This window comes from Mya arenaria, chromosome 16 (assembly GCF_026914265.1).
Source record: "Mya arenaria isolate MELC-2E11 chromosome 16, ASM2691426v1".
NCBI classification, from domain to species: domain Eukaryota; kingdom Metazoa; phylum Mollusca; class Bivalvia; order Myida; family Myidae; genus Mya; species Mya arenaria.
In genome coordinates, this window is record NC_069137.1 from 720335 (window position 1) to 734660 (window position 14326).

Below are 14326 nucleotides of genomic sequence, written 5' to 3' on the forward strand. Positions count from 1 at the left end.
TTTCGGATATTATCCTGCAAAAGATATAGAAATTATTCATTGTAAATTTATGAGAAAGGTTCTTAAAGTAAGAAAAAGTACAAATTTATCAGCGTTATATGGTGAATTAGGAAGACATCCTATGGAAGTTCAGAGAAAAATAAATATGATACGGTACTGGGTTAAAATATTAAAAAGCAATGATAACTCATTAGTGAAAAATATAACACAATGCTTAAAACCGAAGCAAATTCTAATAACACATTTAATGGATTAAACTGGGCTTTTCAAGTGAAAACAATATTAGATGAAATTGGAATGTCTGACGTCTGGATCGAACAAGATATACAAGTTATACCTTTACAACTAATTAAACAGAGGATAATTGATATATTTATTCAATCGTGGAGTGCAGATGTGAATGGATCCAACAGATTAGGTACATATAGTTGGTATAAAAAAGAATTATTACATGAAAATTATCTAGATCTTATACAGATAGATAAATATAGGATATCATTAACTAAATTTAGAGTCTCATCCCACGACTTACTTATTGAAAAGGGAAGGCATTTTAATATACCTAGAACAGATAGAATTTGTACATATTGCAACATGAATGTCATAGAAAATGAATATCATTTTTTGTTAGTATGCCCGCATTATAATAACCTGCGAAAGGAATATTTTAAAACATATTTTTGTCATTGGCCCACAAAACAAAAATTTATAGATTTGATGTCAGCAAATACAAAGAAAAAGTTAAATTCTCTTGCTAAATTTGTATACCATGCTTTTCTTTTACGATCACGTTTAGAGTAACATATAATAAATATATATGTATGATAATATTAATTCATAAAACAATCTTAATATAACATCCAATTTGTAATTCTCTCTTATGACCTTTCACGTTTGATAATATGTGAAGCATTTTGGCTATGAATGTTGTACATTTAATGCTAAATAAATGTTGTTGTTGTTGTTGTTGTTGTTGTAACCTTTTCATATTGGATGAACTAAATCAATGAAGGGCCATTTGTATTTAATCACGTTTTATTAACATTCATTTTGAACATTATGAATATTGGCAATTCACACATATTGTTCTCAAATCACACATGATTAGTTATAGGGTTGACATAAAATTAGGTCTTAGGTGGCAAATAAGCATTCCTAAAGATAATAATTAAAGGACTTGATATAATTGTGCGTATTTATTTAATGCTTAGTATACATTCATGAAATTTGGTAGAAAGAAGCCGTAAGAATATTTTGCACATGTTTTTTTTTTTTTTTGTAAGACAAAATAGTGAAAATACTTCTTTTTGACAGGATCTTGGTATATTAACTCCAAACGTATTTATAAACGCTTAGTATACATTCATGAAATTTGGTAGAAAGAAGCCGTAAGAATATTTTGCACATGTTTTGGGGGGGTTTTTTGGGACAAAAATTTAGGTTGCTATGGCAACAAAAATAGTGAAAATAATATTCTTTTACTTGATTTGTAACTCAAAAGTATATAAAGCAATATTCATGAAAGTACGTATGTTGTAAGAGGGCAATTAGGGGATAAGGTATTTCACATCGGGCAAACTTTGCGGTTTTTATGGCAACACAAATATTAAAAATACCACTTTTTGTCGGGATAGCATAATTAAAAAAAATATGCAAGCTAGTTATATACAACTTTGTGTACAAGTGGTCAAGGACCGATAAGAAATTATGCACATCATTATTGCTACTGCGGCAAGGGGACTATTGTATTGCTAGCAGAAACGCGACGCTCTAATAACGTGATAATGTTTGCTGAATATAACTTTATGAAAGGAATATCGATAAAAAAAATGTTCGTTTACAACAACACATCTTGTCTTTAAGTTTATACCCTATTCATATTCATAATTACTTTTTTTAAATTATTCTTTGAAGAGTTTTGATTAAATTTTTGCCATTTGTAAATTTCCTTCATACATGTGTGTTATGTACTTGTAACTGTATAATTTATACAATAAAATATGGTTAAATCAAAATCAAATTTTTGCCTAAATTTGAGTCTTGATACAAATGTATGTATAATTATTCGACAATAAAAATCCTACGGCATGAAATATCAATTGTTAAATATCCGTGGTTCTTTATCAATAAATCACTTATACACGTATATTTATATTTTTGATTTTTTTCAGGAATACATGGTACAACACCTACATGTACAACAAGCGTAAGACTTGTCGAGCTGCGTTTTCACAAAGTTGTCCATCGAAGAGTCGCTGGCTGATTCACACGAACGAGAAGCCATACAAGTGTAAGACTCATCAAGCTGTGTTTTCACAAAGTTGTCAATTAAAAAGTTGCTTCCTAATTCACACGGGAGAGAGGCCATACAAGTGTATGACCTATCAAGCTGCGTTTTCACAAAATTGTCCATTGAAGATTCGCTGGCTGATTCATACGGACGAGAAGCTATACAAGTGTAAGACTCGTCAAGCTGTGTTTTCACAAAGTTGTCAATTTAAAAGTTGCTTGCTTATTCGCACGGGCGGGATGCCATACAAGTGAATGACCTATCAAGCTGCGTTTTCATAAAATTGTCCATTGGAGATTCGCTGGCTGATTCATACGGACGAGAAGCTATACAAGTGTAAGACTCGTCAAGCTGTGTTTTCACAAAGTTGTCAATTTAAAAGTTGCTTGCTTATACACACGGGCGAGAGGCCATACAAGTGTATGACCTATCAAGCTGCGTTTTCACAAAGTTGTCCATTGAAGATTCGCTGGCTGATTCATACGGACGAGAAGCTATACAAGTGTAAGACTCGTCAAGCTGTGTTTTCACAAAGTTGTCAATTTAAAAGTTGCTTGCTTATTCACACGGGCGAGAGGTCATACAAGTGTAAGACTTATCAAGCTGCGTTTTCACAAACTTGTCATTCGAAGAGTCACACGGTCGAGAGACCGTCACACGGTCGAGAGACCGTTCACACGGTCGAGAGACCGTATGTGTAAAGTTACATTTGCACATACTTGTTATTTAATACAACACATGCTAATTCACATATGAGAGAAATAAAGTGTGATATACTATATATCACTGTGTGATATAATTATTGTTCTTTTTAATTAAAGGAACATTAATGGCTCGCATTGTCACTTAAATATTCCTTAAATAGTCACATGCCAACACACACTTGAGAGAAACCATTGAAATGTGAACTATGTGGTGCAGTATTTCCACTTAAATACTCCTTAATGTGTCACATGCAAATTCACTCTGGAGAGATACCATTCAAATGTGAACTATTTGGAGCTACATTTTCGCTTATATATTCCTTAAGGAGTCACATGGCACCTTACACTGGAGAGAAACCGAAAAAGTGTGAAATATGTGGAATTACTTTTTTTACTTAAGCAGCCACTCTGAATTCAATCTGGAACACAAACGTACAAGTGTGAGACATTCGATGCTGCCCCTTTTACAACATATAATTTAAAGACCAACATGATAATTCACACAGGTGAAAAAACCGTACACGTGTAATCTATGTCATTCTGCTTTTTCATAGAAGTTATTTAAAGTCCCACATGTGAAGTCAAACTGGAGAGAAACCGTTCAAGTGTCACATATGTGGCGCTACTTTTTCAATAAAAACATCTTGCGTATTCACACAGGAGAGAAGCCGTACAAAAGTGAGTGAAAAGTGTTGCTGTTTTTTAATACAGCAAAACTTAAAACCCACATTCCACTCCGGAGAAAAATCGTACAAGTGAGACATGTGTGATGCTTCGCTTTCACATAAACAGCGTATTGGTACACGCATGCCAATTAAGACTGGAGAGAAACCATACAAGTGTGACATATGTGATGCTGTTTTTTCGAAAAAACCTTATCTTAAGACACACTTGCGAATTCATACAGGAGAAAAACCGTACAAGTGTGACATATGTGATTCTACTTTTTCACAAAAGCCTAATCTTAGGACACACATACGAATTCACACAGGAGAGAAACTGTTCAAGTGTGACATATGTGACGCTACGTTTTCACAAAAAAATACTCTTAGGACCCACAGGCGAATTCACACTGGAGAGAAACCGTACAAGTGTGACATTTGTGATGCTGTTTTTTCACATAAACCTTATCTTAAGAGACACATGCGAATTCATACTGGTGAGAAACCGTACAAGTGTGAAATATGTGAGGCTACCTTTTTAAGAAAACAGCATCTTAAGTCACACACCCTATATCACACAGGAAAGAAGCCGTTCAAGTGTGAAATATGTTTTGCTGCTTTTTCAAAGAAAACGAACTTAAAACCCCACATGCGAGTTCACACAGGAGAAAAACCGTACAAGTGTGACATTTGTGACGCTTCTTTTTCCCATAAACAGAGCATTTGTACACACATGCGAATTCACACTGGAGAGAAACCGTACAAGTGTGACAAATGTGACGCTGCTTTTTCACACAAACCCAGTCTTAGAAAACACATGCGAATTCATACAGGAGAAAAACCGTATAAGTGTGAAAGATGTGACGCGGCTTTTTCACAAAAACATCATCTTAGGACCCACATCCGAAATCATAAAGAAGAGAAGTCATTCAAGTGTGAAATATGTGTTGCTGCTTTTTCAGTGCATAAAAAATTAAAAACCCACATGCGAGTTCACACAGGTGAAAAACCGTTCAAGTGTGAAAGATATGACGCTTCTTTTATAAATAAACAGCGTCTTGATAGACACATGCTAATTCACACTGGAGAAAAACCATACAAGTGTGAAATATGTGACGCTACTTTTTCGCAAAAAACTTATCTCAGGACACACATGCGAATTCATACTGGAGAGAAACCGTACAAGTGTAACATATGTGCCACTGCCTTTTCATACAAACCTAGTCTTATGACACACAGGCGAATCCACACAGGAGAAAAACTGTACAAGTGTGACATATGTGCCACTACTTTGTCCCGAAAAGCTCATCTTGAGACACACATGCGGATTCACACAGGTGAAAAGCCTTACACCTGTAATATATGTGATGCTGCTTTTTCACAAACGCCTAATCTTAGCAGACACATGCGAATTCACATTGGAGAGAAACCTTTCAAGTGTGACATATGTGACGCTACGTTTCCACAAAAAAATAATCTAAGCACACACATGCGTATTCACACTGGAGAGAAACCGTACAAGTGTGACATATGTGCCGCTGCTTTTTCATATAAAACTAGTCTTAAGACACACAGGAGAATTCACACAGGAGAAGAACGGTAAAAGTGTGACATATGTGCCGCTACCTTGTCACGAAAACCTCATCTCGGGAGACACTTGCGGATTCACACAAGAATGTGAAGATGCTTCTTTAAAATATAGACTTAAAACCACCTGTGAACTCACACAGCAGAAAAGTCGTATACGTGTGCAACAGTAATTTGAAGATCAACATGAAAATTCACTCGGGATAGAAACCGTACAAGTGTGAGATATGCCAATGATTTTTTCATTATTTTGAATGGACAATTGTTTTTTAAATGTGTGGTTCATTGGTGATACATGGGCACGTGGATGTATACACATGAGGCAGCCATTACGTATTTCTTTAGGTGATGTTGATCAATGAGATGGATGCTTAAAACTCAATATAAGGAGATTCGTGAGCTGTTTCTATAATGTATGTTAATCAACGATGATAGAGACACGTTGAGATAAACACAGGACCCATTAAAAGACACGTTGATATACATGCATGAGGGAGTCAAACAAAGTTCTCCTATATTAGAGTTAAATGAATACAATAATACAAATGGAAGGAGCTTTTAAAAACATTTCTAATTTATCATGGTCAGTGACACGTTGAAATACACATAGGAGGAGCTCTACATTTCGTTGAAAATTGGATACATAGAGACAGGTGTAACATATACGAGAGAGCCATGATGAGTTTCTCTTATTATCTGGATCATTGGATACAGTGACACATTGATATACAAACTTGAGCAAACCTGACAGATACCGAATATGTGATTTCTTGATAGTTCAGCGTTGATTAATGTGAAACGTATTTTTTGTACTTTATTATTTATCATACGTATAATATACTTATGCTATGATTATCAGATCTGTTATCTCCTGTTTAAGCCAAAGATTGCGCTTGTTATAAATATACTTCTTTCTTATTCTTTTCTTTTTAATAATTGTATAAGCAATAATTTTATGTTATTCGTGCAAGAACACGTGCGCACCATTTGGTTTCCAATAAAAGGTTTGATAAAACAATTTATTGACGTCACAAAATATATCAGATGTTTAGCTCGTAAATTTTCGTCGATGTGCATGTTTTAAATTTTTGACATTACCGTTGATATTTAAAATAAAACGTTGGTCAGCATGTTGCGAGAGACGCGTAGCGTTAATAATTGTAGAGTTATGCCCCCTGTTTTACTATGTTGCGAGAGACGCACATGTGTGTTAAGGCTTGGAGTAAATAATTGTAGAGCTATGCTCCCTGTTTTACGATGTTGCGAGAGACGCACATGTGTGGTAAGGCGTGGCGTTAATAATTGTAGAGCTATGCCCACTGTTTTACGATGTTGCGAGAGACGCACATATGTGGTAAGGCGTGGCGTTAATAATTGTAGAGCTATGCCCCCTGTTTTACTATGTTGCAGGAGACGCACATGTGTGGTAAGGCGTGGCGTAACTAATTGTAGAGCTGTGTCCCCTGTATTACGATGTTGCGAGAGACGCACATGTGTGGTTAGGCGTGACGTTAATAATTGTAGAGCTATGCCCCCTGTTTTACGATGTTGCGACAGACGCACATAAGTGGTAAGGCGTGGCGTTAATAATTGTAGAGCTATGCCCCCTGTTTTACTATGTTGCGACATACGCACATGTGTGGTAAGGCGTGGCGTTAATAATTGTAGAGCTATGCCCCCTGTTTTACTATGTTGCGAGATACGCACATGTGTGGTAAGGCTTGGCGTTAATGATTGTAGAGCTATGCCCCCTGTTCTCCTATGCTGCGAGAGACGCACATGTGTGGTAAGGCTTGGCGTAAATAATTGTAGAGCTGTGCTCCCTGTTTTACTATGTTGCGAGAGACGCACATGTGTGGTAAGGCTTGGCGTAAATAATTGTAGAGCTGTGCCCCCTGTTTTACTATGTTGCGAGAGACGCACATGTGTGGTAAGGCGTGGCGTTAATAATTGTAGAGCTATGCCCCCTGTTTTACGATGTTGCGAGAGACGCACATGTGTGATTAGGCGTGGCGTAAATAATTGTAGAGCTGTGCCCCCTGTTTTACGATGTTGCGAGAGACGCACATGTGTGGTTAGGCGTGGCGTTAATTATTTTAGAGCTATGCCCCCTGTTTTACGATGTTGCGAACGACGCACATTTGTGGTATGGCTAGGCGTTAATAATTTGATCTATGCCCCCTGTTCTCCTACGCTGAAAGAGACGCACATGTGTGGCAAGGCGTGGCGTTAATAATTGTAGAGCTGTGCCCCCTGTTTTACTATGTTGCGAGAGACGCACATGTGTGGTAAGGCTCGGCGTTAATTAGTTTAGAGCTATGCCCCCTGTTTTTCTATGTTGCGAAAGACTCACATATGTGGTAAGGCTTGGCGTTAATAATTGTACAGCTATGCCCCCTGTTTTACTATGTTGCGAGAGACGCACATGTGTGGTAAGGCGTGGCGTTAATAATTGTAGAGCTATGCCCACTGTTTTACGATGTTGTGAGAGACGCACATGTGTGGTAAGGCGTGGCGTTAATAATTGTAGAGCTATGCCCCCTGTTTTACTATGAACTTACGTTGGCTTTCATCCGAGGGGCTTTCTTGTTAGGGTTACCATTAAAAATAATTTGTGTTGAAGTTGGACTTCTTTAATTATCACCATACGGGTTACCATTGGCATTCATATGGACGCCATGTAGATATAGTTATCATACAGGTCCGCTGAAGAAGTCTTTTTCCCATAAACCTTGTTTTAATTCAGGCAGGGGTCCTTTTGTTCAGACTTTTTTCTGACAGCTTTTGGCATTACGCAAGATGGCGTTGGTTTTATTCATTGAAACCAACATTAATACGATTTTGATTTTGTTTAAGTAAAGATAAAAGGTCAAGTTTATGTGTGCAATGCATGTATGTATGTCTGACAAGCTGATATAATGTATACGGTATATGATTTATTTGTCTTCTTTAACTGATCAAGGAAGATAACTCAGTAGGATAATTACCATTTTGGTAATTACACCCCGACAGACGAAGTTTTGAAGCAGATATATTTGACCCTCTTTGGTCGGTCGATTGATGCGTTGGAAATTTTCTTGTCCGGAGCATTACTTAAAACTTCTGGATGAAATATAATGAAAGGTAGTGCAGTGTACATGAATCATAACTCTAGTATAGCTTATTACTGAGTTCTTTGCCCTTTGTTACTTGTTCATGACCGGAGCATTACTTTAAAACTACTGAATGAAATCTAAAAAAAACTTTATATAATGGTAAAGCACATTGAGAGAACTTGAAGTGTACAATAACCATATACTATTTTAGCCAATTACTGAGTTTTTGCACTTTACTACTTTTTTTGTCCAGAGCATGACTTGAAAATTACTGGATGGAATTAAATAGAACTTCATACAAAGGTAAAGCGCAATGACAGAATTTGCAGTGTACAAAACCATAACTATTTCAGCTCAATACAGAGTTATATCCCGTTGTCACCGTTTTCTTGTCCGGAGCATATATTCAACACTACTGGATGAAATAGAATTAAAATTCAAACAGAACAAAGAACAATAAAATGAAATGCATCGTATGACAGCCATAACTCTGTCTTCACTAATTACAGAGTTATTTCCCTTTGTTACTTTTTCTTGCCCGCAGCTTAACTTCAAATTACTCAATGGATTTTAATAAAATAAAAAAAAATATGACAGATATAACCTCTTGATTTGTTTTGACCAAATGTTTTTATAATAAGATTAGATATTACATCCTAGTGTTCAGTAATCGTTGTAAGTATTCTGATATTTCCACCAATTGACCTTTTGCCAAAAAATAGTTTTAATTCACACCCCTCTTCCTAACTAATTTTGTTCAGTAATAACTGATCTACATTCTAAAACTAAAACAAATTTTGAAATGAAATGCAGCTCAGACCTTCCTACTGTAAGGCTCAGTTTCCTTGTTGCTACTCTACTTTTAAACCGTCGATCAGGTTAAATGATGATATATTTCTTCAAAATCCAAAAATAATTGTATAATATATGTTTTGTTACCAGGCTCGGTGTGCTAATCAGACATGACTGGGCTGCTTATCTGCAACATTTCCTCGAATTTCTGCAGCCTGGATATCTTTTGCTCTTAAATCTGTTTAAATTAAAAGTAAACATGGAGTGCACAGGTGTAAAATGCTACAAGTTGCAGCCAGTATGCGGTACATGAAATCTTTTAAATGTTTAAACTTCATTTGCCATTTGTAGAAAAAGTTTTATTTGTGGCTGTTAGGAATCTGCTCACATGAATGCAATCAGATAATCGCTGTTTAAATCCAGCATTATGACTAGAAACAAATACAAATTCTTAATGTTTATAGTGACAATAGAAACAGTTATTTGGCACATTCGATGAAACCAATTTTAAGCATAATAAACAACTCTCCCCTTTTAAAAATAATTGGAGTTTGTTTTATTTTTCTGTGTGACCTTTGTGCAAGCATATAATTCAAAATTTAAAGTTGAATTATTTCCATATAAACGGCAAATGTTATTAAACAAGAAATCATAAAGGTACGAGACACATCTTAACATAATGGCTGTCTTTTTATGATCCCAAGTGCGACCCCAACTTTATTCTCCGCCCCACATTCATTTCCACGTTCCCCATCAATGTAATCAATGATCAGTTACCTATCTCTTGCGTGTCAATGAAAATCCATTCGGAACTCCTCGGCCATTTTCCAACGAAAACAATTTCGGACGTGTATAGACGATTTACAATGTCAGAATTCTTTATACTTAACTACGCTGCAAGTAGATTGCGTAGTAATTTAAATTTAGCAGTTAAACTTAATGACTTTACTGTTGGGAATCTTAATTATTTATGCAATAATACGATTCACTGGCAATCAATTTAAACTTCGTAATACAAAATATTCGATGAAACACTTCTATTAATTTAAACTATTTTTTAAAATTTTACGATATTCTTCTACTGATGTACCGACAAACATCCGGGGTTGTTTTCGATGGAAAATGACCGAGGAGTCCCGAATAATGAAAATCTCGTTTAAAATGTTTACTTTCATAACTAGGTATATATATTTGTCTTAAATTGATAACATGATCATTTCATGAAACTACATTTTTAAATGATTCAGTTAAATACAAAATGTAAAACTTATATATAATATCGACCATTTGCTGCAGAATGAAGAAATAAAGGGAAATAACTCTATTCCACTGCTTCTGATGCAATTAACTCCCTTGTACAAGGTAAACGTCAAAATATTATTTCTTTATGCACAGAAAGTCTCAAACAGCCGCGATCGCATAACATATAATACCAAACATGATTAAAGGCAACACAGAATCACCTCCCCTATATACCACCATCAGAAATCATCTTGATCGTGGGGGTTAGAGGTGTCGAGGAGCAACTGGTCTTTAAACCAGTAGATGTTGACAGGAAAGTGATCTTTAAGTCAGTATGTGTTTGGTCGCTCCATTCCTTCCTCACTCGCTGGGTACAACAATGTGACTGGCTGGCCCGTCTCCACATTCTTCAGCTTTGGGTTGGTGACTATACGAGGGTATCCCTGCGGAATGCCTGAGTTAGGCATTTAAATATGGTTATTTGCTGACTAGAACAATGGAAGAAGAAAAAAAAACAGTTTACAATTATTATGAAACTATAATGTGCATTTTAATTTAAAATAAAACTGAAAGATGAATAAAGAGGTAAAGGGGGGGGGGGCGCATTTTTAGCTACAAAGGTAGTTAGCATTACATGCAAATCTTTCAAGAAATCAGAACAAAATAAGTTACAATTTCTGTAACACAATGACCTGCGCCAACATTAATTCATCTCTGTTTAGGTCATCATTTCTATCTTAAGCAACTTAGAGGTCAAAATGTCATAGCGTTCATTTCATCGGAGCATCACCACCGTTACCCGGTATTCTAAAATGATAGACGTGTTATACGGGATTTTTCTAATCCCTAACGTCTAAACGAGTTTGTTCCAAAAAAAAAGCAACAGAAATTGTATTAAGAGATCCGATCGGAATAACTACCCACTTTTGGAACAAAACAGTTAGTACCTGAAGTCTTTTCCATATCAAAAATCGTAAAACATCCGTCAACGAACAATTATTTGGACTACGTTACCCGGCAGGTGTCGATTAGATATTCTGAGAATAGATGGAACAGTCAATCGCTTAAGCACATGTTTAGAATGGCCCTAAAACTAATATACCGTTAATAATTATTATCAAAGGATCTGCCTTTTGCTAAACTCATATTTTACTTGGCTCCATCGAAGTTCAATCGATTCAACCATAGGTCAACCGCTACAGGCTATTGTACGTACTGTCTAGAAAATAGTTTAATTACCTTGTTTGGTCTGTTTTTGTTAATTAATCTCAAAAAGATTTGGCCATGCTCCTTGATTGACAAGCTCCTTTTTTGTGACGATAGCCAGTAAAATAATTTCATTATTGTCACGCGAGGTTAAATGTATCCCTTCAAGTCATAAAACTATTATGGAGAATTAAGAAACAGTTTCTGAATGGTCAACTGCAATTGGAGTCAATTGGGAAGTATAAAAATATCCGGAGCTTGATAGTTAGTTAGTAAGTTAATAAGTAAGTATAGTCTGAGTTATATTCTAAGAAGTGGTTAAAATCTGAAAAATTGTAATTGGGTTTAATGTTGAGGTATATGGATCGAGCTAAGACAGTCTGCCTGATAAACATCTGAGAAATTGTATTTGGGTTTCATCTTGAGGTATATGGACCGAGCAAAGACCTGGTTAAAATCTGAGAAATTGTAATTGGGTCTAATCTTGAGGTATATGGACCGAGGTAAGGCAGTCTGCCTGGTTAAGATCTGAGAGTCAGCTTGGCTGTCGTTTAATATAACAAATTAATGTACAACTTAGAAATACATAATTGCTTACAATAAAACTTGTATCATCGGACGTGGTTGTTTTATCTTTATAAAAAACGATCGGACGGCATAGTGTATACGACGCGGATTGAAGTGAGGATGAAACATGTCTACACCATTATTAATAGTTTATGTCCTACTGAAACAGAAATTTCAACCATACACGCTTTCATTGACGTAGCGTGGAAACGCAACGTCAGTTTTGAATAGGTTTAATTGTTATACTATGAAGGATTAAGTGATCAAAATTAATCAATGAATAAAATATGATTGATAAAAAACAACCTTAATTAACAACCATTTGAATGAACTGATTAAAGAAAAAAGAATCATCAAGATACAACAAACGTATGTCTTATTATACAGTTATTAGAAACCTTATGAAACATTCAATGGTTATTTAATAACTTGTCCCCAAACTCGTAGACTGCGTTTTTTTATAGCTTGATTTACGAGAATTAGGACCTGATTTATTAAAAAAGTGATGTTTTGCTTATTTAAAATAATCTGAACTGTAATAAATGAGTAAATCGGATGTTCAATGTCAATTCATTAAATATAACAGTTTCTTTCATGCTTATCATTAAAATAGTTTTATCAGTGAAATAACAACAGTGAAAATATTAATTTGATATTTTCTTTGCAAAATAAAGAAAGAAAATATCAAATTTTAGAACTACTTTTAAAATCCATTGTAGTTACTTCCCCTTGAGCCAAAAAATATTTGCACACTTACTGAAATTTAAAAAAAAATGTTGCATAAATTTAAATAAAGATACATGTGGAAATAAATAAATTACCGATTATGCGAAAAATGGTAATTCTGTTTAGTTAACATTTTATTGAACTTTTAAGCTAAATGTCCGAGCATTTGCTTTCATACAAAACAAATAACGGAAGAAAACAACAGTTCGAACATAAATAGGATGTTGAATCATCGTTCAAATATCTTTTTGAACTATCTGTCGTTGTTATACGTAATACGAACTTCCCGACAGTTCGTACAACAATAAACAGATAAGCTGATGCTTTATTTACCCCATCCATGCCTCATAATTTGTTAACAAACTAGCACGGTCTTCACTCTTTACCTGGAAAATGACCTATCTTCAAGCGAATCTGACTGGTCTGCTCTCTTACAGTGAGGGATGACTGAATACCCATGTATTTTGAAACAAGCTCTAAAACTAGGTACATTGTTGGTTATTTTCATCCACACGTTCGACCTTTCATTCAATAAATGGCGGTGGAGTAATAAGGTCATGAATTCATACCCTGTTAAATTTACAAGTGCTTTCATTATGTTATGGAACGTAGATGCATCAATAAAAGTTCATTGATGAATGTTCATAAAAATGATTGCACCTGTGTGGTGTTCTTGTACCACAAAGTGTTCAGTGCGTTTGAAAGACAGTGGTTTCCTAGCTACCCTGCCTTATACAAAAGGTAAATTTCAGTATCTGATTCTTCATTGGCTACCTATCTCGATTTCCTTTTCCCTTGCCTTTTCAGGTCTTTCCCGTTGCTCTGGAGTCATGCTCTTGGGTTTATGTTTAATTTTTTTTTGCTTCTGAGCATGTTTCTGTAGTTTTTCGCAAAAATCTTGAGGAACTCTTGCCTCGCCCCACTGTGGTTTCATAGTCATTCTCCTATAGATGTCTTCATGCAGAAATTATTCATTGATTAACAAGTAAGAACTCGTACAACTATTATGTCTGATATGTAAAGTCTACACTCAAAAGAGCAACGCCTTGCATGACATGACTCATTTGTTTTTGGTCAGAGTCTTTTATGATAACAACGAGTGAAATGTTTGCTTTTCAAGTTTGCTTTTCGACTTAGTATTAAAAGCGACTTTCCCATATCGTAGCGTCAGACATCAAAAATATAAATTGATTCGTTTTTAAAAGAGGGCGAGTTTAACAAGACAAGTTTGGAAGAGTCAATCATTACAAAAACATAATTTATACTGATTATTTTGATATCTGTTTCAAAAGGTGGCAAAAATGCTTTGTACTAGTATTTCACCGCGTAAACAACGAAAGTGAATGTTTCACTCGTGGATACGCCACTCGTTAATTATAACTTTTGGTGCTCACTCGGTGAAATATATTACCATCGTACACTGAAAAAACAATTTTCCTGTATTTATATCATAAA

General features: G+C 35.3%; 1 protein-coding gene across 1 annotated transcript; it reads left to right on the forward strand.

The window, feature by feature from the left end:
• Positions 1–3756: 3756 nt before the first annotated feature.
• Positions 3757–5259, forward strand: LOC128222311 (zinc finger protein 160-like). Its single transcript, XM_052931290.1, has one exon. It carries the CDS (start codon positions 3757–3759, stop codon positions 5257–5259), a length of 1503 nt encoding a protein of 500 aa, XP_052787250.1.
• The last annotated feature ends 9067 nt before the right edge of the window (positions 5260–14326 follow it).